At 39.2% G+C, this 24,494-nt stretch overlaps 1 protein-coding gene across 2 annotated transcripts in view; it reads right to left on the reverse strand.

Moving 5' to 3' along the window:
* Positions 1 to 2,922: 2,922 nt before the first annotated feature.
* Positions 2,923 to 24,494, reverse strand: part of ap1b1 (adaptor related protein complex 1 subunit beta 1) — a 54,375-nt gene continuing 32,803 nt past the window's right edge. For both annotated transcript variants that reach the window (XM_076270921.1, XM_076270920.1), the window contains exons 13-22: positions 20,848 to 21,107; positions 19,899 to 20,103; positions 16,095 to 16,124; positions 11,512 to 11,649; positions 10,959 to 11,104; positions 10,721 to 10,850; positions 6,482 to 6,566; positions 6,020 to 6,106; positions 5,674 to 5,828; positions 2,923 to 4,158 (exon numbers count right to left, since the gene is read on the reverse strand). In XM_076270921.1, coding sequence (XP_076127036.1) covers positions 4,084 to 4,158; positions 5,674 to 5,828; positions 6,020 to 6,106; positions 6,482 to 6,566; positions 10,721 to 10,850; positions 10,959 to 11,104; positions 11,512 to 11,649; positions 16,095 to 16,124; positions 19,899 to 20,103; positions 20,848 to 21,107 — 1,311 coding nt within the window. In that variant the 3' untranslated portion in view covers positions 2,923 to 4,083. The remainder of the gene's footprint in view (positions 4,159 to 5,673; positions 5,829 to 6,019; positions 6,107 to 6,481; positions 6,567 to 10,720; positions 10,851 to 10,958; positions 11,105 to 11,511; positions 11,650 to 16,094; positions 16,125 to 19,898; positions 20,104 to 20,847; positions 21,108 to 24,494) is intronic.

Here is a 24,494-nt window from a genome sequence, read left to right on the forward strand (position 1 = left end):
TTGCGAAACCGAGGCAGAGAGCGAGGCATCGGCTATGGAATGCCGGGTAGTTCAAAAACACGCGTATGTGAAATTCACGCGTTTTATGTGCACTCCATGGGGTATTTCATGGCATATCCACATCGATTTCTAATACACATTCTATACACATCAATACATATTTTGCACTGTGATCTACTTTGCACTTGAAATATGTGTGAAATACGTGTTTAATACATGATACTTACCAAAATCATGATACTTTCCATCATCAAGTTTGCAGATGACACAGTGATCTTGGGCCTATTAGTAACAACAATGCCTACTTGGATCAGGTTGATGAGGTGGCACAGTGGTGTCAATCTAACAGCTTGACACTGAATATCAATAAAACCAAGGAAATGGTAGTGGATTACAGAAGGAAGCAGCAGAACTACAGTTACACCCCACAGTTACACCCCACTAATGATCAGCGGGCAACCATCCCCAACACACACACACACACTTACATCATCACGGTCATCACCTCACATACATACAGCACACTGCTTGCTACAGTAAGCCTCCTCTACATACTTACAGCACACTGCCCCCACCTACCCACACACACACTACACACACAGTCACTGCTCCACTCCCCTCCCGCCCACACACACATCTTCACTGTCATCACTCACATACATCATACATACAGTACTCTGCTTGCAATAGTAAGTCCCTTCACCATACTTGCAGTACACTGCCCCCCCCTACCTACACAGCACATTATTTCATCAGGAAGCTTCTCCAACACACATCCCCAACATACTTACAGCACACTGCCCCCCCCAATACACAGCACATTGTCTCATGAGGAAGCTTCTCCAACACACATATTGCACACTGCCCTCTTCCGACATATACAGCACACTATCCCAGCTCCCTTGTCATCCCCCCCAACACACACACCAAGACCCCTGGCAGCTGGGTTAGCCCCTTGAGCCGTGGATCTGCCCAAGGTTTCTTCCTTGGTAAGGGAGTTTTTCCTTGCCCCTGTTGCTCGCTCTTGGGTGCTCCTTGTTGGTGCCCCCCCAATCCCAATCCTCCCCCACCTTTCTTATGCAGCCCTTGCCACTTAATCTACTAAACCCCTCTTCTACTGCACTTTTTACCCCCCCCCCCCCCCATAAATGCACAAATAGGCTGACACCAGACATAATTTCACTGCATTTCTTACTTCCAGTAACTATATGCATGTGACAATACACTTCCTTGTATCCTTGTATCCTTAAAATGAAGCATTTCATAGAATTGAAAACTTTGTTGACCTTGGCATAGGCCTAGTTGAATATTGGTTGGCTAGTTTGGTATGTAAAATGGACACATACAGGGAACCTCAACATCCCATAATCATCTCCTTCAATGCAAATCTGACAACTTGAAACTACAGCTGCTAAACGAGCAAATCACAATGAAGCCCCACCGTATAAGTAAAAGTGTATATACTCTTTTGATCCCATGAGGGAAATTTGGTCTCTGCATTTATCCCAATCCGTGAATTAGTGAAACACACTCAGCACACAGTGAGGTGAAGCACACACTAATCCCGGCGCAATGAGCTGCCTGCAACAACAGCGGCGCTCGGGGAGCAGTGAGGGGTAAGGTGCCTTGCTCAAGGGCACTAGTGATTGGCACTAGTCGTGCCTACTGGTCGGGGTTTGAACCGGCAACCCTCCGGTTACAAGTCTGAAGCGCTAACCAGTAGTAGGCCACGGCTGCCTGTGACTAAATATTCCAGGACTGCACCCCGAAATTTACATTAGTAGGGTGGCTAAGAGCAGTTAATTCAGTGGAATTCAGAGTTATTCAGTGGAATCGTGCACATAGTGATGCAAACACCAAATTTGGCACAGTTGTTCTCTAGGGCATAGGCCTACTAAAACAATTTGTCCGATTGTCCACTGGAAAATCCAAATTTCAACACCTAGGAAATAGGGCCCTATTTTCACTGGCGGAAAGCCGATTATTGTTTTTTCTTATCTTGCACGTCTCTTTTTTTCAGCAACGCGCCAAGGGGTGTGGCAATTAACTACCTAAGGAGGGGTCTGGCGCATTGTCTAAAAATTGTTATCGCTGTCGTATAGCCTACACCAGTGTTTCTCAAACATTTTCAGACCAAGGACCACTTAACCAGTAAAAAATAACCTCACAGACCACTTAATTGAAAGAAATAAAAAAACAACAGTAGACCCACCTCAACAGTATATTACACAATAGACCTCACTGAACAACCTTGCTTATTGTTGGATCATAGGATATTATTTAAACTAGCGTAGCTTGCAGTGTTGCAGAACTGTTTGAATTTACATACAAATTTGTTCAATATTGCAAACAACTCATCTATATTATATTTTACCATGTCTGCTTGCGGACCACCAGTGGTCCCCGGACCACACTTTGAGAAACACTGGTATACACTACCTAAAACACTACACTACGCCACTGACCAAGAGAAACCTGGTCAGAAATCCATGGTGAGTTATTAATGTTATTTTAAGAGCACATTATCAACAGTGATATGGGTGGATGCCCAATGCACCCTGCTTCTCTCATCCACAAACGCGCACATTCATGCAAAACATTACAAATGACATGATGGGAAACATAATTACAGTGCATGAAAATGCAATGTTCTGTTATCCGAAGTCTTCTTATTATAGTGCATGGAAATTAGTCATAATTGTGTAATCTCTGAATAAGATCTGATTCATTTCTGAGACAAAGACAACATGGTTGTATGCATTAATATGGGCTAAGGTGAAAAAAAATGATCATGCTATGTACGTACTGTAGGTATGTATGTATACATACATGCATGTGTGTGAATGTGTGAGTATGTGTGTGCATGGCAAAGCATTTAGAAAAGCTGTGTGTTTGTTTTAAATCTGAAAACAACTAATAAACTTAATTTCATATTTTATTACACACAACAGATCATGAACATGAAAATAATGGACATTTCAGACCACATTATCTATTGAGGATTTCCATACAGCAACATTGTACTTTTGATTCCTATATTAAAATTCAAAGTTTCATATTCTCTCATCTACTTTGAATTTAAGGAAATAAAGGAAATATGAAAACTCATTTTGGTGTGTATTTTGCTTTTCATTTCACTGGCTGAATCTGTAATATGACTGATAGGTCAAGGGTTGTATTCCATTGATGTTTTGTTGCCTATTGGTTCTTTTTAGCCTAACACAGTCTGTGAAAAAGGTAGTGTTGTCTTCACAAGAACAGGAATGGAAGGGCCTGTCCTAGGAATACCAATATACTGTAGTCACATCATATCTGATATGAACATAAACTAAGGGATACAAATTGGAATGATTCAAAGGTGAGAAGAGGTGGGGGATCTGGTATCCAAATATCCAAAAGTGAGAAACTGATGATAGCACACACTTTACAAACAAGTAAGTGCACACAACCACTTCAGTTACATGTGGGAAGTTGCAAAATGGTCAACAAGGAAATGCTATACGAAAAACAATATTTAATAGTTATTATTAGTGTTTCTCACAAGGCCAAAAGGAAACCAGTCCCTTTAAAAGTAAAATCTAAAGATTTTCCCTACTACTGAATTAGAGCTAAAGGCTCACATGGAAATGGGGCCCTAATGCTAAGGCTGACAAAACATGCACATTAACAACTTACTTGAGTTAAACTTGAGCACAACAGAAATACCAAATTGTCAAAGTGTTGCTCTGTAAGAGGAATATGTGGGATCTTATATGTATCAACTGACTAGCTAAAAGGTGTCCCAAACCATGAAGTCAAATCTAAATGGGGAAACAGGGAAAAATGAAAACACTGATTTTGATGGTTGTGAAAAACAATACAAAGGAGTTTCAAACTAGCATATCATGGTCAGAAAAAAAAGTCTAAAATCATAAGAACAACCTGATTTGTTTTAAAGAACACAAAGTGATCAAGAGATTAAAATGTGTTTGAAAAGCCAGAGTACACTGCAACATAGAGAAAATATTTATGCAGGGATGGGCCAAGTCATTTTTCTTTGCATGCTGAATGGTGAGGTCATCTCTGATCAATCTTACAGCTGGTTCAGTTCTTCAGCACCATTTCATAACACTGGTACACAAGCTGTGCGACTTCAGGTGCTCTGCATTTCACTGAGAGCTAGGGAAGAAATAAAGAGAAAAAAAGAAAAGGTATGTTTTTGTAGGTTGCTGGTTCTATAACCTTCATAATCATGGTGATGTTACTGTATGTGCAGAAGGGGATAAACTGTTGATATTTACTTTAGCATTTGCTTGCTAGTGTTTTGGTTGTATACAGAAATTCCTTCCTGCCTCTTTTACCCCCGAGTTCAGAAGTACTTTCAGGCATTTCTCATACACATTGATTTTCTAGTAAATATGCAGCTCTCATACAAGTGGCTATACTATGTAGCCTATGATATTAGCTCATGGTACAATTTTACCATATGCTGAGCAGGTGGAGGAGTTGAAATAGAATAATAAATAAATGCATACAAAATGTATAAGAGTGGTACTCTAATCATAAATGTAATACACTACCGTTCACAGGTTTGGAGTAACTTTTTTTTGAAGGAAAGTATTGTCCATAAAAATATATAATTAATAATAAAAACATACACTGTTAAAGGTGCTATATGTAAGAACGACTACTAGCATTTAAAACGGACATTGCAGTCAAAAATCAAAACATTTGAGAGCATTAATTAGGCTAATCTGGCAATCCAAAGGTCACAATGCTACTAGCTTTGTGACTGGTAAATTGGCGGAGGGTGGCGCAGCAGGCCAAAACACAACCTCAAAACAGTATTTGCACCAAAGTTTGGTTTGTGAATATCCTGTCATTGAAGCCAGTATTTGGGGAAAAAAACATGTTTCTTTAATCTCTGATGGCATATTATTTTCATTTTATGATTTATTACAACACATGTGTTACATATAGCACCTTTAACATTGTGAAGGACTATTGCAGTTAGAAATAGCTGGTTTTCATGAAACATCTTTATAAGGACACAGGCCCTTAGGCAAGGATCATTCCTATGTTCCTACGTGCTAGTCAAAGTTTTTCCTTTTAAAAGGGTAACTGATCATTAGAAAACCCTTTTGGCAATTAGGTTGGGATAGCTGAAAACTCCTACACCGAGTTGAGCATTTGGGGCATCAGCAAATGTGGGTTCAATTACAACTAAAGTAAAAAAAAGAAAAAAAAAAGAGAGCTGCACCTCAAAGCGGTACATGATGACCGCTGCTTGGTGTTGCCATTTGCCACGCAAAGATAATAACACACACTTCACATGTTTTCACCATTCCCTAGTCCTGCAACGATTTATAAACCGCTTTCCTCTTCCCTTTGTTAATGTGAAATGTCTTCGAACATAAATGTTTAGGTCATAGTTTGTATGTTTATGGTTATTTATATTATGATGACTTGCTATCATTATTATAATTATTATTGTCATTAATATTAGTCTATCATTACATAAAAAAAAAAAAGACTTTACTTTAAACTATGTTTATTGTTGCTGTGTCGCTGTGGAGAAGAGTCTGTGAAGAATTCTAAACAAACAAATATATAAAACACAATATGGAGATGTTAAATTTATAGTCAAAACAAAATGGACACAGCAGGTTTGGCCCTTAATCCCTTTACACTTACCATATAATTGGGACTACCAGTCTGCACTCTGAGTTCAACAAGCACCCAGATACCATTGGTAAGCTTGATGGACTGGTACAGCATGTCCTGCCCCTCCACTGTCCGTTTGGCGATGGTGAAAATGTTACTGCTCTGTAGTCGAGTGGTTGCAGCATCTGATTTAGCACAGCAGCCATTAAAAATGAAAAAAATAAATACATTGCACAGGTGCCCTTTACACTTTGACTTACACAACAAGAAGCCTAAGAATAACAGTACAGTGCATTTACATGTACTGTAATAAATTTAGTGCATTGCTTTGCATGTACATGTAAAAATATCACATTATTTCCTTGTAATTACTAACCTGAGTTGAGGTGACAGTCTTTTATCTGGTACTGAGTTTCATTGTCATTGGGAATGTCCTTCCAGGTTGCAAGAAACACCTGACGCTCTGTTATAAATAGAAGATACACATTGAAAAGGAAGAGAGCTGATTGCGATCCACAACCCCAGCAACTCATAGGCCATAAGAGAAGCCTTTGGTCCTATGACCAAGCCTTAGCAATAATTTACGGTAGTCAGGTTTTTAGAAAAAGTACTGCACCAATGAACACCTCTGCATTGATGAAGCCATGGTTTAATTTCCATGGATTCATTTCTGCCAATACATGCATAAGAAATGTAATTAGGACATATTCGATCTCTTAAAGCATTTTCCTCAGGGTATCCCAATGAGCGCATCATGTTCTTTTCAGAAAATATCTTTCAAGAAGACTTGAAAAAGTTCCATCAGAGCATGTGAGGCTACAAACAAATGTTCGCTCACCCATTTTCCCTTCCTCCACAAAAAGGATGCTGATAGGGTACTGGCAGCTGAAGTAAAAGACATCAATGTTGTTCTTCACAGCCACCTGTCATATAGTGAGGAGAAGCACATTCATTTTAACACTCTGTAAAGCGCCATGAGACATGTGCAATTTCAAACAGCATTTCAAAACCTTTAAACTCATTTCAAGTTAACAAAAAACCTTTTCATAGTAATGCAAAGTGTATATTACAACAGTTATCTGCATGTCACTGCACACAAAAAACAATCCCAAGCTTTGGTGCACTATGCATCTTTGTCATACGCTTAAGTGAGATGACAAGTGATCATTTCTGTGAAATGAGCGCAATGCTTATTTATAGAAACACTACAAATTAATAGTTCTATTCAGAAAAGGTGCCGATTTCCAAGCATCCTTTCAACAAAGCATAGATGAAACCATATTGAGAACCAGTGCTCTAAACAACCTGTCCGCTGGTAGTTTTACAGTTATATTGATTGATATATCACACTAATTAATCACCGGGTTGGTCAGTTGCTAAAGAACTTTGTTGGCATTGCATCGGTTGTGAAGACACAGCTCTGTGTACAGTTTTCACGGATCATCATTGCCTTTGGACATTTTCAGCTGGTTTGGAAATTGGACTAATTTTAACATCACTTTTTCCCCTTTTATAATATATTTTCTTTTTTTATTTGTTTATTTGTTTTGTTGTCTGTCTTGTATGTCTTGGTGTCACGGGTACGCTGGCGACTACGCCGCTCCGTCCGGTATTTTTTGTATTTGTTATTTTTTAAATGTATTTGTCTTGTCTTGATGTCATGGGTACGCTGGCGACTACGCCGCTCCATCTGGCATCTTGTGTCTTGTTGTTATGTGTCTTGTTTGTGGAGCGCTTTGGATTGCACTATGTGCATGTTAAATGCGATTTAAAAATAAATCTGACTTGACTTGACTAATTACCACAAGGGTTAGCGTATAGTCCAATAGAGCCTCAGGACAACTGTGAAGTGGGGTAGAAATGCAAATTAGCAGAAAATGATAGTTCAGGAGGTGCGGTTTCATAATTTAAAGGGTGCCGCATTTCCAGGGTACGCCCCTTTTCCACCACATAGAATCTACCAAAAATGCTGTTTTAAAGATAAGCATGGTTGTATTTGACAGATTTGTTTTTTAAAGTGCATGCAAATTTGAATTTTACAGATTAAAATGACAGGCCTATAACAGCAGGCCTACCAGCTGTTTTGAGATAAGGATATGTTTAGCTTATTTGAATAACTTGATGATACAAAAGACATTTTTAGACCTGGCAACCTAGATGAAATTTCTTGAGTACTACCTCAAACCAGGAACGTTGGCCTTCATGTACTGTATGCAGCCAAAAACAGACCTAACAACATAAATGTTTAAGATCCGTTTTAAAGCCTAATCTTGATCTATGAAAAATCACTGGTGTTGATAGACTAGAGACCAGAAAATGGACATCCACAGTCCTTTTCTATCATGTCTGGTTCATTGTTACCTCTTTTCAATACATTATTAATTGATATTAATTTCTTTTGTGAAGATGTTATCCTGTTATGTCGGTTTCTTTCTGCTTCTCTCGTGACTGGCCATTAGCTGCAACTACTACTTTGGTAGCACCGATTTTGGTCGTAATTTTTCCTATCGACAGTACTCGGCGACGTCTAGCGATCAAGATCCATGTAAAAATCGGCCAGATTTCTCCTTTAATGTACCCATCCCTGCACAGGAAATGACTTCCTTACAAACATCCTATGGTCATTTCAGTATACTTCCTGATTGGTTTGATGATCAGATAGATAGATAGATACTTTATTGATCCCCAAGGGGAAATTCAAGAATTATCAAAAAATAATGATAAAGCGATGTTATGTGAGTTTTCCCCCCACTATTATATTTTCGCAACGTCTTTGACACATTCCGGTCGCGGTAAAAATGTACTTGTTTTTTTTTTGTATATCAATAACATTGGTTGTACTTCATGGATCCGAAAACCACTTAGCTTAGCGTGATCCCTGAACCCTCCCCTTTCAAAGGGCACCTCCAAACAACGAGTGTAAGTCTGTTAAAGTTAGTCATTTCCCAAGGGTGTGTCAGTGGCACAGGGCCGTGCGGCTGGAGTTCTAAGGCAGGGGTCTCAAACTCAAATGAGCTTGGGGCCAATTCTGCCAACGTCATCTGATTGGAGGGCCGGCTATTTCTGAAAATGCAATGTTCTTTTTTTCAAATATCACACAAAACTGCAAACAGAAAGTGCAAGTGTTTTTATCTAGTTTTAGACAACTGTGCTAGCAACCTTAGCTTATAAATAAAATAATGATAAAATAAATATTAATACAAATTATAAAACAAATGAAAAGCATAAAAACAGGTATGTGTGTGTTTCACACCAAATAAAAATATTTTCCTCTTATAACTTTTTTAAACCTGGCAAACTATAGGCGTCAGGGTTAAGAAAGCAACACCATTGGATTTTTATATCAAAATTTCAAAAGGCCATGGCTTGAAAGTGGTCAGAGAGTAAGTCCTACTGTAAATGTAAAAATCTTTGAGTAAAACAAAAGTTTATGAATGGGGTAAATTTACCCATCTAATTTGCCACTGGATGGCAAGCACCTCAAATTATGCACCTTTCAATAAATACTGGATGAACATATTTGAGCAGGTTTACTTTACTTTTTTCATATTACCCACATAACAAATTAACAGGAAAAACCTAAGATGTATACCAACACCTGGTTTCTAAACCACAAGGCCTACAATAAAGTATTCTGGTTAAATCAGTTCCTATCGCAGGTAATCTGAGTACCCAGAAGTTCGCATCATATTGCGGGTGACTTTGTAGTTTAGAGCCCTATTTCTACTAGCCCTGCTGTCTGTACCACGTCCATTACGGACACTATCATCACGATTACCACTGCAACCTCCAAGCTATGTTGGGCAGAGGGTCGAAATAAGCATGGTATGCTTAGTGGACACCGTCGTATACACGCAGACGCACCTCCATTCAATAGACGATCGATCATAATCTCCAAAAGGATATTCTCCTTCAGATTTAGAATAGGTGAATAACATAGCCTACCTAAGACTTCATCACACGTAAACGTTTTTCAACATTTGGTGTAGGCCTATTTCTGCTTAATTTCTGCAACACTATGGCCTGCATCGCTTCTGCGTCATTACAAATGCACGTCTTTGTGTTTCTCGCATGTAATACAAGTATTTACTGAAAACTTTGCGCAGCGATTTTGGGTTTGAATGAAGCTCTGGATGTCTAGCACATAGTGGAGCAGAGTACAAATGAGATTTGTAACCGTACTTGGAACTATCGTCTATTTTAATCAGTATCGTTGTTTGTCACAATTAAAAAGTCTCAAGGGCCAGATTACATTATTATTTTGACATACATCACGGGCTGGAATTGGGCCGGACGCGGGCCGGGTGTTTGAGACCCCTGTTCTAAGGGTTAAGGAAGACTATGGGATGACCGTGAAAGGAATATTACATAATAAGAATATACACTCACACATTCACAATTCAATACAGGTTGGTATTTATAACTCAGATTATTGGAGTGTGCCAGACGGTAGAGCCCGACCGATTTATCGAAGAGATTTAACGAGAGTTCTGAGCTAACATTAATTCCCAAACACCCACTACTCCATAGTTTGCCTTCAATTTCTTGCATTTCAGCAAAGGTATTTACACCAAGTAAGGAAGTGCATGGTTTACAAAGGTTAAAAGTAAAGTAACAGATCATATTTCAAATATGTTTTGCTTGCATAAAACGAAAGAGTCAAAGCATAAACTGCTCACAATGTAGATTACGGCAATGTGGTTATCACAGAACAAAGATCTGATACTCCTTATTTCATAAAAATAAATTACTGTATAAGAACCTTTCTTTAGGAAACCAGATAGTTAGGCCTTTTTCATTACATAATGTCCCACTTTGATCAGAACTTTGTTATGGGAGAAATTATTTTCTCCCATAACGATATATCGGTTATATATCGGTTATCGTTTTTTGAAAAACTCAAATATCAAAATCGGTATCAGCCTCCAAAATCCAATATCGGTCGGGCTCTACCACACGGTTTTATAAATCTTAATATGTTTGCACACACATAAATTCTGAGGTTTGGACGTATGCAATTTTGAAGGAATCTTACACCAACTTCTATAAATGAAGCCCCAGATTTTTGAAAATGTACCTGCAAGTTGTTGAGGGGCTCCATCTTCATGACCGGTCCAACGTTGCTGAGGGGAAGGCTGATCTCAGTGGTCTGATTTGGGCTAAGGGGAGTGAGGACCTGAAGAGGCCCAGCAGGGGCTAATCCAAAACTAGGACAAGTAAAAAGAAAATGTAATAAAAATAAAAACATGTGAGGAGAGTAATTAATTAGTGACAGTATCATTTGGATAAATCAACCAAATTAAGTCATGCAATACCTATTCCTGTTGAACTGGATAGCAAAATCTGTCATGACACTCATGGCCTTGTTGGTGAGGGAGAGCTCCATCTGTATGACACCAGCACGGCGAGCAAATGTGCCTGAAATCTCAAGACCCTTTGCCTTCATTGCAGGAAGCCAAATCTAGATATGAGAGAGATATTTAACTGAGATGATATTTTGAAGAAATTTTTAGTTTACTTTACTTTACATAAAATCTAACCACAAAACATTACATGACCAACTAAAATCAAACAGCGGTTGCAGGAGCTCTTGTTTAGCTCCACAAATGCATTCAGAGCAGCCTCATAACACAGGTAGAGATCTTCTATGGCCATCATGTGAAACTATGAACAGTAATTTTTAGGTTTTTAATCCAATTATTCATATTTAATATCCAGTCTACAGTAATTTAATATGAGTCTTATCTGAGGAAGTACATTTCTTAATACTCCATTTTCAAGGAATCGCCACAATACAAAATATCCTCAAGATGCCTAAAACAAAAGATGAGCACTTGGATTAGTTTAAACCAATTTTGCAGGACTCACAGTTTTTGGAACTACAAAAGCTCCTGTTGGCATACCAACACCCCCGCCCAAGTCAAAAAGATCATCCAGTCCGCTGCTTACAGGAGCACCAAGAGATGCTGGCATCACAACAGGTGCTGATGCCAGACCAGCGCCCATCTGTAGTGGGGAAAGAGCAACAATTTATTTACATTTAAATCAATAAAGGGACAATTAAGAAGTCTAATCAGCAGGTCATTTAGCGTGTTTCCATCCAACTTCGTAATGCACATTTAATCTATTTGAATAAGAAATCCCGGTTGGAAACATGTGAAATGCACATCAAAAATTCGAATGCGCATCTTATATTTGATTCGCTAGAGGGGGGTGCGCTTAAGGTATAATGCAAATAAGGTAGATGAAAACGGTTTATTCGCATCGTGTGAAGTAACCTTCAGAGAATCTCAGCAATCTCTGGCGCTTCCCCAACATTAGGAAACTTGATGTGCTCTCTTCCCGTAGAATAAAACAAACTGAATACAGTTGTTTTGCTGAAGGATACAAGGATACAAGGATACAAGGAAGTTTATTGTCACATGCATATAGTTACTGGAAGTAAAAAATGCAGTGAAATGATGTCTGGTGTCAGCCTATTTGTGCATTTATGGGGGGGGTAAAAAGTGCAGTAGAAGAGGGGTTTAGTAGATTAAGTGGCAAGGGCTGCATAAGAAAGGTGGGGGAGGATTGGGATTGGGGGGGGCACCAACAAGGAGCACCCAAGAGCAACAGGGGCAAGGAAAAACTCCCTTACCAAGGAAGAAACCTTGGGCAGATCCACGGCTCAAGGGGCTAACCCAGCTGCCAGGGGTCTTGGTGTGTGTGTTGGGGGGATGACAAGGGAGATGGGATAGTGTGCTGTATACGTGGGAAGAGGGCAGTGTGCAATATGTGTGTTGGAGAAGTTTCCTCATGAGAGAATGTGCTGTGTATTGGGGGGGGGGGCGGGGGGGTGGGGGGGGGGGCAGTGTGCTGTAAGTATGTTGGGGATGTGTGTTGGAGAAGCTTCCTGATGAAATAATGTGCTGTGTAGGTAGGGGAGGGGGGGGGCAGTGTACTGCAAGTATGGTGAAGGGACTTACTATTGCAAGCAGAGTACTGTATGTATGATGTATGTGAGTGATGACAGTGAAGATGTGTGTGTGGGCGGGAGGGGAGTGGAGCAGTGACTGTGTGTGTGTGTGTGTGTAGTGTGTGTGTGGGTAGGTGGGGGCAGTGTGCTGTAAGTATGTAGAGGATTTGTAGAGGACTCTCTAAAAGGCTTTATCTTAGAGGCCATGTTTGGACATTCATATCTTAAAAAGTATTATTCCTAGCCTGACCAAACTTTGTGGAATGGAAGACAAACATGTTCTCAGTACGATTCAATCATTAAACGTTTGTACCACAGTCTCATTGGTTTTAAGGAAGTCCCTAGTTTCAGAAAAAACATGCAAAAAAAAAAGTGATATTGAGGGTCTCAAAACTCCTTTATTGTGACACACCTGCCATCAATCAGTATTTTCTCTAGAAATGTAATCCTTTGTTAATGTTGTCCCAAAATGTGAAGTCTCCAAAACAAAAGGCCATGACAATAATAAGGACAAGGCGTGCTCGTATTTTTGTGTCATTTGTGTCATTTTCATGCTTCACGCATTTTCATGTGTTTCACCTGAGGGGGCGCTAAAATCGATTTTTTATTGTAAATGTTTATTTTGGTGTTCCCAAAACACCTGTAACTACATGCATTTATTCTGTGAATGGGACTTGGGACAATACTGGTACTTTACACACTAAATGTCCATATACTTAGCTATTTCCACATAGATTTTTATGGCCCTAATAGCTACCCCACATACCATTTCAGTTGCTTGAAAATGACACAAAAATAAAAACACGCCTTATTTTATCCTTATTATTGTCATGGTCATTTGATGTGGAGACTTCAAATTGTGGGAAAACATTAATAAACTGATGTATTTGAAGAGGAAATAGTGACTGATATTTGGACATTTTTCCCAAATCTAGGGACCTAGAAGTCAGGAAACATTTAGTACAGACTCTAAATTGTTTACACATGCTTAATGAGTTGGTCTTTCACCCTAGAAAATTTGAAGAGGCTAGGGAAAATATTTGTCAAGATATTAATGCCCAATCATGGCACATGTTTTTCAAGCTGTAAAAATTAAAGAATTTCAAGGTTTGAAAAAGATATGAAGACATAAGATTTGCACAGAAATATTTCACAGGCCTTGGTTTTAGGACCCGTTGATGATATACACAAGGTTTGAACAAAATCTGAGACGGTGCAGCAACAACCTTATCTGATTTGACACGGAATGACCCTGTTTCAATTTGGGACCTTGCAGTCGGAATTGTCATTTGTTTATTCAAAGTTTCAAGTCCAATGTAGCCTGGGCTTATTTTTATTATTATAGTTTATTGCACATACTTTTTATGTAATTTTGAATAGCCACTACAAACCCGTGTTTGTTGGTGTGTTGTTGCAAAATCCGCATAATCATTTTATGCAAGCAAACTGCATACAGGGAGTCTTGCATTTTAACTGTGATTTAGTGCTGCCAAATCTCTGCTTATCCCCTCTCTCTGGTCCTGCGCTGTGCGGTGTGAGATAGGTGGCTAGGGTAGAGCGGAGAAAGCCAACGTGTGCTTCTTTTACCTATATATAATGATATCTTTTGCTTCTCTTATCCAAACAATGTCAAACTATGCACTGCACTTTACTCATGCCAGTAGCAGGACACCTGCCAAGTTTAAAATTGAAAGGACGAATGACACACAGACAGACAAACGTTCCTGCAATTTATGGATCGATAAATGCGATTGGTTGTTGGGATAGGCGTCCGACAACGAGTACTCGGGGCAACAGCCGGGCCAGCCGGCCAAAATGACGGAATGAATTAGGCCTAGGCTATTCCGACCGCAGAGAGGAGGGCGTCCATTTCACTCAACTTAGGCAAAGTGTCCCCAAATAATTAGAATCAATAGGTGTTGGAAACGGTGACTCATGCGCATTGTATTTATGCGCATCACTAATTCGCATGAGTTGGATGAAAACATGCTTAATGTCTTACAAGAAGTAGTAACACCTGGCTTTCATCGATACTGCTTATCAGTCTAGTACTTTAACAGTATTGCTATCTGTTATTTTTTAAAAGGAAAAACAAATTAAGAACAGAATTAACTTGAATTGCTTTACCTTTTCCTATCCTGGCCCTACTGTGTACAACTTCAAAACAATGGTACTACAGTTTGCTACCCAAGAATGTTGGTCATACCAGTATTATTTATTTACCTTCTCTCTTAACTTTTAAATAAAAAAATGAATGCTATACTTTCTCTTCTTTACAGCATATTTTTACTCTGTGATACTTTGCCTGAAAATCCCATATAACTAAATCAACCCCTACTCTCTGAAAAAAAGAGTTTCTGAAAGAAAGAAATTCATTCAAAAGATGCTCCTGCAACCTGTCTTGTACACAGCCACAGGCATAAAACACACTGGATTTGTACTTGCAAACTCATGGGTGCTAGACTCTGTAACCAGTGAATAGACTATGTGCACCAAAGGCTCTTCTTGTATGCTCATTTACAGTGGGGGGAAAAAGCTTTCTGGGGCTCAGCCATGGCGGGTGGGGGGAGTCCATCAATGCCAGCTGCACTATTCTTGCTATGTGTACTTTGTTACTAGCATCCATACTATTACTAGTATTACTAGACTATTACTAGTAGCCAGACTAAACATTGACAATCTAGAAAGCAACTGCTCAGTGTGACGAGTTAAAGTATAAGAGTAAAACTGCAACCAAGCTTGGCTAGCAAAATTCAGCAGGCTAATACATGCGCCACTAAAAGGGTCATATAGTGAAATTTTACAAAATGAATGTATGAAGTGCAATTGGGGAATCAGTTGGGAAATCATAGTAATATGATTGAAGCATAGTTGTGGGAAGCACATTCACTGGACCTTTTCAGGGTCCCAGCCATTTCTCTGGGGGCCTGCCCTAACCACAAAACTTTTGATGTCCTTCTAATAATTTCTTGTTTTACAGCAGCAACCCATGAAATCAAGTCATAAATAATGGAAGACATAAAACTCAGGTTGGAGAAAATGATGGAGTGACCACATCATTATATCATTTAGAAGTACTACCATCACCTCTATTCTTTATGATAAATTATAAAGTATAACTATAGTATATATACTCTTTTGATCCCGTGAGGGAAATTTGGTCTCTGCATTTATCCCAATCCGTGAATTAGTGAAACACACTCAGCACACAGTGAACACACAGTGAGATGAAGCACACACTAATCCCGGCGCAGTGAGCTGCCTGCAACAACAGCGGCGCTCGGGGAGCAGTGAGGGGTTAGGTGCCTTGCTCAAGGGCACTTCAGCCGTGCCTACTGGTCGGGGTTTGAATCGGCAACCCTTCGGTTACAAGACCGAAGCGCTAACCAGTAGGCCACGGCTGCCCCCTAAAATGAGACCAAAACCAAATCCTGAGTCAAACTATTATTCCAAGTCAAGGATTAAATCAGAGGATGAAAAGAAATCTGAAACTCACCGCAGGACTCCCGGCAATATCTCCCCCAAGCTGTCACAAATAAGACAAAACAATTAATATGTATAACAGCAGTTAATATACTAACTCACCATTCAGATGAGTGAAACAGAATGACAATTGCAAAAGAAAAAAAAGGTTTGTAAACACGTATAACAGGATTACAGATGCCGAACATGACTATGGAAGATACAGCACATAAGGTCTGACATAGGGTCGTCACAATGTGAGATTTTCAGTTGCCAAAAAAAAAAGAAATTAATAAATGCAATGCTATCAGTCAAATTCATCTTTACATTAATTTGTTGTCCTTTAATGGCAAATACAAGTGTAGTAAGTCTGTATATTTGTATATTTTGTAAATATAAAAAAAGTAAGCGAAACGCTGGATATGACGCGCCAACAGGAAACCCGAAAAGGCCACATTAAGTCCGACATCAGAGCAAACTGTTTACTTAGTCTAATTAGCTGAATTATTTTGACATGATGTGAAATCTTAATCGATAAGGTTTTTTGTTACGTTTTACAGTTGCCCATTTGCCTTAAATCCTCTGCCATGTTCACGTGATCGGTCCTTATCCATGGCCATGAAACGTAATTAGGCCATCTCCCACATCCCAGGTGTGCCCGTCACAGAAAATTAAATGTTTCATGTCTTTTTAGTTTGCATTAAAAATGAATGTTCAACTGTTCAAAAATGTAATAGGGCCTACCGTTAACTAATTAAGCCTCTAAATTGTTTGTTTTTTCATGATTTAAAAAAAAAAAAGCCAAATCGCACCCTGGTTATTGGCACTGAACTATTTTACAGTATTAGAATATGTATTATCAAATATCACCGTCAATGCAATAGCAGAATATTGTGACACCCAAGTCTGAATATATAACAGGCACTGCAACTAAAATGGGAGGGTGTGGTAAATGTGATGATGACTTTTTGCTACTCTTAAAGAGTTGAACTCCTACAGCACAAAATCACAAGACTAAACTATATACAAATAGGGATGGTTGAAAAAATGGTTAGAACAGGCAACTAAGTCAAAGCTGATGATGTTAAGGGCCCTCTTCATTTACATGGTCTGAAAAAGCATCTGTTGTAAGCTTTAACCCTCCACAGACCTCAGGGTGACTACATTCTGAGGGTGACTGCGGTGACTGAGTCTCCATCCGAGATGGAACGTGAGGCTGATGATGGGATGAAAACATGCATAGAATGAATGGATTAGCAAGATTGTGTAAAGCAACTATTGTCTACAATTTCTAAACTAGTCAGAATTTTCTACTGTCAGGACTAGGGCTGCTAGATTTGGAGAAAAGAAATCTATAACATGGCTACAAAAGTTAGAAAACCTATAATAATAATAATAATAATAAATAAATTACAGTATATGGGTAAACTATAGACTTCCTCGAACGGAACTTGATACTGAAAATATTTTCTTAATATTTATAGTTTACCACCCACAAACTGGCACTATCACCAAATTTCATATTGTCGTTGGTAGATTCACATCATCTGCTGAACAAACCAATATTCCAAAAGTTTTGAAACTCCATGTGTAAGCAATCTTTGACCATATTCCTTTGAGAACCATTTTCTGTATTTAGAGAAAAATATTTAAATAATTTTATTTTCTGATGAATTTGCATTTAGGTCATTCCATGCCACCTCACCTAGAGCCTCACTGGTCATATCCTGGTACAAGGAAAGGAAAACAACAAATGGTACTGATAAAAACAAATGAGTAACAATTTGAGGCCTTTGTGGTTGGCTATGCCATGAGATAGATATTTGTTTAAAATAAATTATTTTGTTATGTTTTTTATCGATTTTGTTATGTATGTTTCTCTTATAAATAGGGCTGTCAAAATAAAACGTTCATTTAGATTAATAACGCACTAAAAAAAAATAACGCTGATTAATCACCTTTAACCCAGTGCCCTTCTGGCTACAGTGACTGAAGGAGGCAGACGAGAAAGCGCTGCTTGTGAAACATTACCTCGTCAATAGATATACTGCAGCTCTTTGGAAATTTTGCCTGTTAGTCCTTCATCTCCACAACAAAAGCATTTTCATTGTGTACAGGGGGAACAAGCCTTAAGAAATAGGCTATTTACAACGGCAAAGTAAAATATCAATATATCGCGACTCTAGGATGAGCTCTAGATTTTTACATTTAAAATCACTCTTCTGAACCTCTCCATTCCCTACTCCTGCCATTCTTGGTAATCCACAACTCTTAACATGCTCTCTCCTTGCTTGTTACAATGATTCTTGAAACATGTCTTTGCTTATGTATAGATGTAAATTTCAAACAATGTTCACACAAGTCTGCAACAAAGGATAATATAGTATTCTCTGCTAAACATTCCTCTGTATCCACATTGCACAAGTACGCCATTTTGCAGCGGATATATAATACATTTTGGCGCTGTGTGTCTAACTTTTTACAGTGTGTGTGTGTGTGTGTACACCAGTGTGTATGTCTGAGTGTTCATCTGTGTGTGCACGCCAGTGTGTGGAAGTGTGTCTGTACAAATGTATACAGCCAAGTATGTCGTTCTGTACAAAACATATACAGACCTGTCAACCTTGAAGAATTTTTTGAGCAGACACATTTTGGATAGCGACCCATCTTTAATGTTGAATATCTATCTAAATGTGTTCCTGAAAGTACAAACTGAATCTTTTACAGTAACTCTATAATGCTGACAATCTGTTTTAGAGCCTAATAATCTGTTTAACAACCATAAGTGACCTATGAAAAACACTTGTTTTGATAGGGACTGATGTGGATATGTTGTCCATTTTCTTATATGTGGCCTCTATTCAAACATGTCTGGTATTATTACCTTTTTTCAATCCATTATTATCAGATTTATTTTGCAAAGGGATATTCACCCTCTCTTCCACGCAGATCACTCAAAGCTGTGAGATGCTTTCTGTTCTGACTTACATGCACACTTTACAGCCTTTAGTTTCTGGGCTGACAACATGTTACATACAGATTTTGTTCCAGGCTGTTCCAGCTTTACATGCAGAATTTGTTCAGCTTGAAAAATGTATGACAAAAACTATTAACACATCTCACACACCTATGTGAGTGAATAGACTATTCTATCCATCTCTTTCAATGAGAATTCATGATATGACCTGGGTGGCTGTAGGTAAGTTGATACATATTGACCTGTACCATGTTGCAGTCCGAGTCACACACTGATTTACCTTTGATGGCACAATGGTAGGACAAATTGTATGTAGAAAATATAGACTTTTGATTTTTTAAACTGGACTTTGTAGGTTAAAAGTAGAAAAAAATGCTAGCCTAGTTTCCCAGCTAGAACACTCTCACAGCCATCAGATTCTCCCAAATGAAGTGTTATGATGACTGTTGATTTTTTTCTCCTGTTAGTAATTACCGTTTCTGATTCATCCCCCATCTACAGACACGGAATGCACAAGAGAAGAGGAGAAGAAAGATCAAGCTGAAAACAAGTCAAAATCAGTGGAGGTAGACTTAAAGCCACCATACTTGGAAATACTGAGAAATACTGGGATGCCTTTACAGTAGTCAGTCACTGAGTTGACTGACAAGCATTGGGGTGGATCAGAAAAGTCAGCACACTAAAGCCTCATCTATGGTATAACCTTGTTTCACTTCTTATGCTTACTCTGGAAGAGAATGAACTTTACTTTTGGTGGAGGCAAAAGTAAAACTGCTATCATGCGTCATCTTGTGCGGGTTAGTTTGGATCAACATACAATATTTTAATCAATCAACCATTAAAAGTTTGAACATGGCATACCAGACTGTCAAGGCCACCCCCAAGGAGGTCCATTGCGCCCATCTGCATGGATGGGGTCACAGTGGGAGCAGAAGAGGTCGGTGGTGCCAGATCAAGATTTAGCAAGTCGCCAAGTAAGTCACCCTGAGAGGGAATGACAGCAGGAGGAGTGTCAGGCACCGCTCCAACTGGCTGACCAACATCTGGGCTCTCGGAACTCTCACCTCTGGTAAAGACAAAAATGAGAGCAAAAGGGGCAAAAAAGTCATCAGAAAGATACATATGACCACAAAGGTACATATGACCACAAGTACACCATATGTGCAGGATGGTGTATTTTTAAATACAAAATGGAGTAGTTGTAGAACATTTATAGAAAACAGAAAAGTCCCTGATACCATGACATCCTTTCTCACTCAAATAGATGCAGCATAGATAAAATAGTACATGTACACACAATTAGGTGCCGCCACCTAACGTCACGAAGTGGGTAGCGGCCATGTTGGAAGTATGCGTAAGAGACATGAGATGCATAAGGGGGCAGGGACAGGCGTAATGAACGTAATGAAGTGACATCTTAGTAAAACTTGTCTTCTTCACACACGCTGAAGAATTTCCATATAGCTGACATGTTGCAGGTTAATCCACGAGTTTTTCTACATGTGCATGCTATGTGCACGTGTGGTGCTGATGTTGCGCAATTTTAATCATACAGCGCGAGTGTATTTGACCGGTATAAAATCGGCATTTCTCAGACTGACCAGCCAGTTGCCGGTCATGGCCGATCACATGAAAATCAGTCAATTCCAGCCGATAAACCGGTGCATCTCCACTAACAAGAACTACTGGTTTATTAAATTAAAACAGCATCCAGAGAGGCCTATACTAAGATATCTAAGATAATCAACACTTGACACCAACAACCTATATACAGTATTTTCATGTGTGAAAAGTCTATTGAGTGACTCACGAGCCAGCACGTGCAGGGAGCCTTCTGTGCTGCACACCACGGCTGCCCTCAACAAAGGCACTGGGTGGTTTGTGGTAGACAGAAGCAAGAGTGCCGATGTGGCATATAAGCTCTTCAAGCAGGGTGGGCTCAATTAAATCTGTCTCTTCTGAGATCAGAGGCTTTTCTGCGAGCACAACCTCCTTGGCTGCCACAGGGTCAGTAGAGAGCAGGCGCCAGTAGATGTATCCACGATCACGAAGGTCAGGGTTGTCAGAGTCCTATAGAGAGAATAAAGAAGAAAGTCAGATTTAATCGAGCAGGAGCAAATGTGAGCAATTAATAAGCAAACTGTGGTTAACAGTAGCAATCCTGAAGACTACTTCACAGAATATATTGTGGTTCAGTATCTAACATATTTTAGTTTAAAGTCTTGAAGTACTCCACAAATTATTGTTGCTCTATATCTGGGTGAGAAGGTGTGGCAGTTCAAAACCCTAATTTAAGTAAATAATAAACATCTAAACATCTATTTACACTAGTGCAGTGCCCGCTCAAACATGTCATTCCTGTAGAAAACCAACAGCCCAATTACATGCCCGCAGATAGGCCTGCTTTAAAAAAAGGATGATGGAGAATCATCATTCCAGCTAAGCATTCAATAATGAATACTGAATATTTTATTATAATACATTATAATAAATGTGCAGTGAGCATCATTTATGCATGGCTGCATGTGGCATTTTTTTACTGATCAAAATCACTTAAGCCTAACAGCCGTTTGAGTTAAGGCTATAAGAAAAATCATTTTGTAGAATGATGCATCATATGAAATTTGCAACGATGTAACTCAAAAACAATCTCTGGTAGCCTATAAGTGACATCATGCTCTGTCTGCCACTCGCTATTTGAAGCTGGTCATGTTTTGCATGAGTGGCATTCTGAAACGACCTTAAATTCGGGACCATTATCGCTTGTTTCCTTGGGACCTTGCAGTCAGATGTCATTTATTTATTCAAAGTCTAAAGACAGTCCAAAGTAACCTGGGCTATTTTAAGTTTCAGTTTATTGCACATTTTTTTTTACATTGTTTTGAATAGCCACTGCATACCCGTGTTTGTTGCAAAATTTGAGCAATCATTTTATGCAAGCAAACTGCATACAGAGGCATTTTTTATTGTTGAGGTCAGACATGATAATCATCCAAACATCTTGCATCTTGACTTATAACCGTGCAAGGACAGATGTTGGCACATAGACGCCTGGCTAAATTGCAATCAAATGTGGTTAGCATCATTAACAAGTGTAAATTTGTTCAAAACTGTAGCATTCAAGTTAACTAAGCAAGTATGTAAGAAGCCGTGTCCCAGTGCTAACTAAGTGTTGTAACGATTACCGGTGTAACGGTAAACTACATTGTTATGTTACCAAGGTGCGAAAAACGTGTTATGTGTTTGAAATCAGGTGCCACTGCTACACATATTTCAGGATGACTACAAACACAAATAAGCCTAGCTAGATTTGTGGATCTGCTCATAGGCTAGTTTAAACTGTGGCCTATGTTTTTCTTGTTCCCAATGCCTGCTTCATTCTTCCCGACAAGAGGCCCGTTGCACAAAACTAGGATAAGGGATTAAGCCGGGATATCTTGGTTATCCTGGCTCAATTTATCCGTGACCCGTTTGCACAAAAGCAAGATAGGGGGCAGTAGGATATGTTATGGTATAAGTTACTAAGGAGATTTATTCTGTGGCGCTAGCCTGCTCCAGACAAGGCTATATTCCAGGATGTATTTAATCTCATCTCTCATCTCAGTCAGCAGTCACCACAAACGGAAACCAATAGTTATTCCACTGCCCACTACACATTGTTATCACATATAACTAGATCCACAGTCATTATTTAAACATTTGTGATAATTAATTTCAATCATTTTGGATAAATGATGATTTTTAGATGATGTTGCAATCATTAGATAATTTACAGTTTCCCATAGACTATAAGGCTATATATAAAAAAAATCCAAATTCCTCTGCCACTGCAGGACATATTTCACCGAAATTCACAGCATGCATCTCTACCACTGCTGGACATATTTAACTTAAATTTAAAGCATGCTTATTAACATTACATATTGGTCATAACATATTGGTCCCTCACCAGCCGACCACGGTCTTTATCAGGGAAGATTGCTTTGCTTTATCACGGTGGCGGTGTTGCCTTTCTTTTTAATTATGTGTTTTACATACTCGCCATTCCCTACCTGCCGTGCGACAATGTGACATCACGGGAGAGCCGTAACCATTTATACTCGCGCGTGGCGGTCGCGACACTAGTTGCAATATTCTCCTAAACAGAGGTGTTGCTGTTGTGAAAAGACTATCGCTACCTGCTTGACACCGTAGAAGAAGCAATGAAGCCGCTCTACTTGCCATGGTGAATCAGTGAATCTGTGATCGGTGGCGGGGTCTATTTGAGGGAGTCGTGAGCGCGCACTTATCCAGGATGGGTTTCACCTGGCTTGATGAATCCGTGTCTGCTCATCCTGGCTTGGTCTTTGTGCAAATTAAGCCTGGACGCTCTTGTTTTGGATTCATTGAGCTCAGCTCAGTCACTTATCTTGGATGTCTTGATCCTACTTTTGTGCAAAGGGCCTCAGGACGGACGAATGAATGAATGAAACAGTCTTTTTGTAAATTCATTCAATTACAAAAAAGGCTCTGCCTTATGTTAGGCTTGTGAGTAACAGGCATGCACAAGATACAGCTTCAATTAAAGGAGTTGCAGCTTTATTTAGTGACCAACAATTCACTAATTTTGCCTCAGTCGCCAGCCCATCTAACTTCTATTAGTTTTGCGCATTTTCCCTCTGCCTTTGCACCTAGTAACAAAGCCACACCACTTTTGACAAGACTCTATGCTATTCTGTTGACTCAAACAATTTCAGCACATTTGAAAAATACCGCGATAATACTGACCATGATCATTTTGGTCACTATAATAGTCATGTTATATTTCCATACTGTTACATCTCTAGCGCTAACATTAGAATAATGTTGAGTTGGTGAGGTTAGTATGCTATAATATTACAGCTGCTTGTCAATATCGACTATTCATGCAAAGCAAGTATAACTATGGGCTACAATTAATTTTATTGATTCCCTACTCTGAATGTTTGCTCAATCCCGATGTAAATGGAAAAGATTTTTCAAGACTAAAAGGGCTTGTCCTAAGGAGAAAAAGTATTAGTTTTAAACATTAACACATGTCGAGAAACTGAACAGTCCAACCAGTAGACTATGATAACGATCCAATTAGGCTACTTTGTTTCCAATATTTTCAGGCTTCAACCAGTGAAGCAGCTAGGGAGGGAGGACAGAAACTAATATGCTGTGGGAGAGCAGATAGTGCAGCTGCCAACAGCTGAGATGGAATACAAGCACAGAGATATGTAGAATTAGGACAGATGACAAAAAACAATTTTCAGGATAACAGAGGGGTATTTCACAAAGGCAGAATTAATACATCCAAGATAAGTGATAAAGTGAGGTTTGACATAGCGTTGTCTGGTCATCCTAGCTCAACTCGTTTCACTAATGCCAATCTAGGATGAGTAGGAGCGACTACTGTATGTCAAGCCAGGTGTAAGTAATTCAGGATGTGTGCGC

This window comes from Alosa pseudoharengus, unplaced genomic scaffold (genome assembly GCF_046254945.1).
Source record: "Alosa pseudoharengus isolate Yale_2024_CS ecotype anadromous, Long Island Sound unplaced genomic scaffold, YU_APseudo_1.1 YU_APseudo_1.1_scf_6, whole genome shotgun sequence".
NCBI lineage: Eukaryota > Metazoa > Chordata > Actinopteri > Clupeiformes > Clupeidae > Alosa > Alosa pseudoharengus.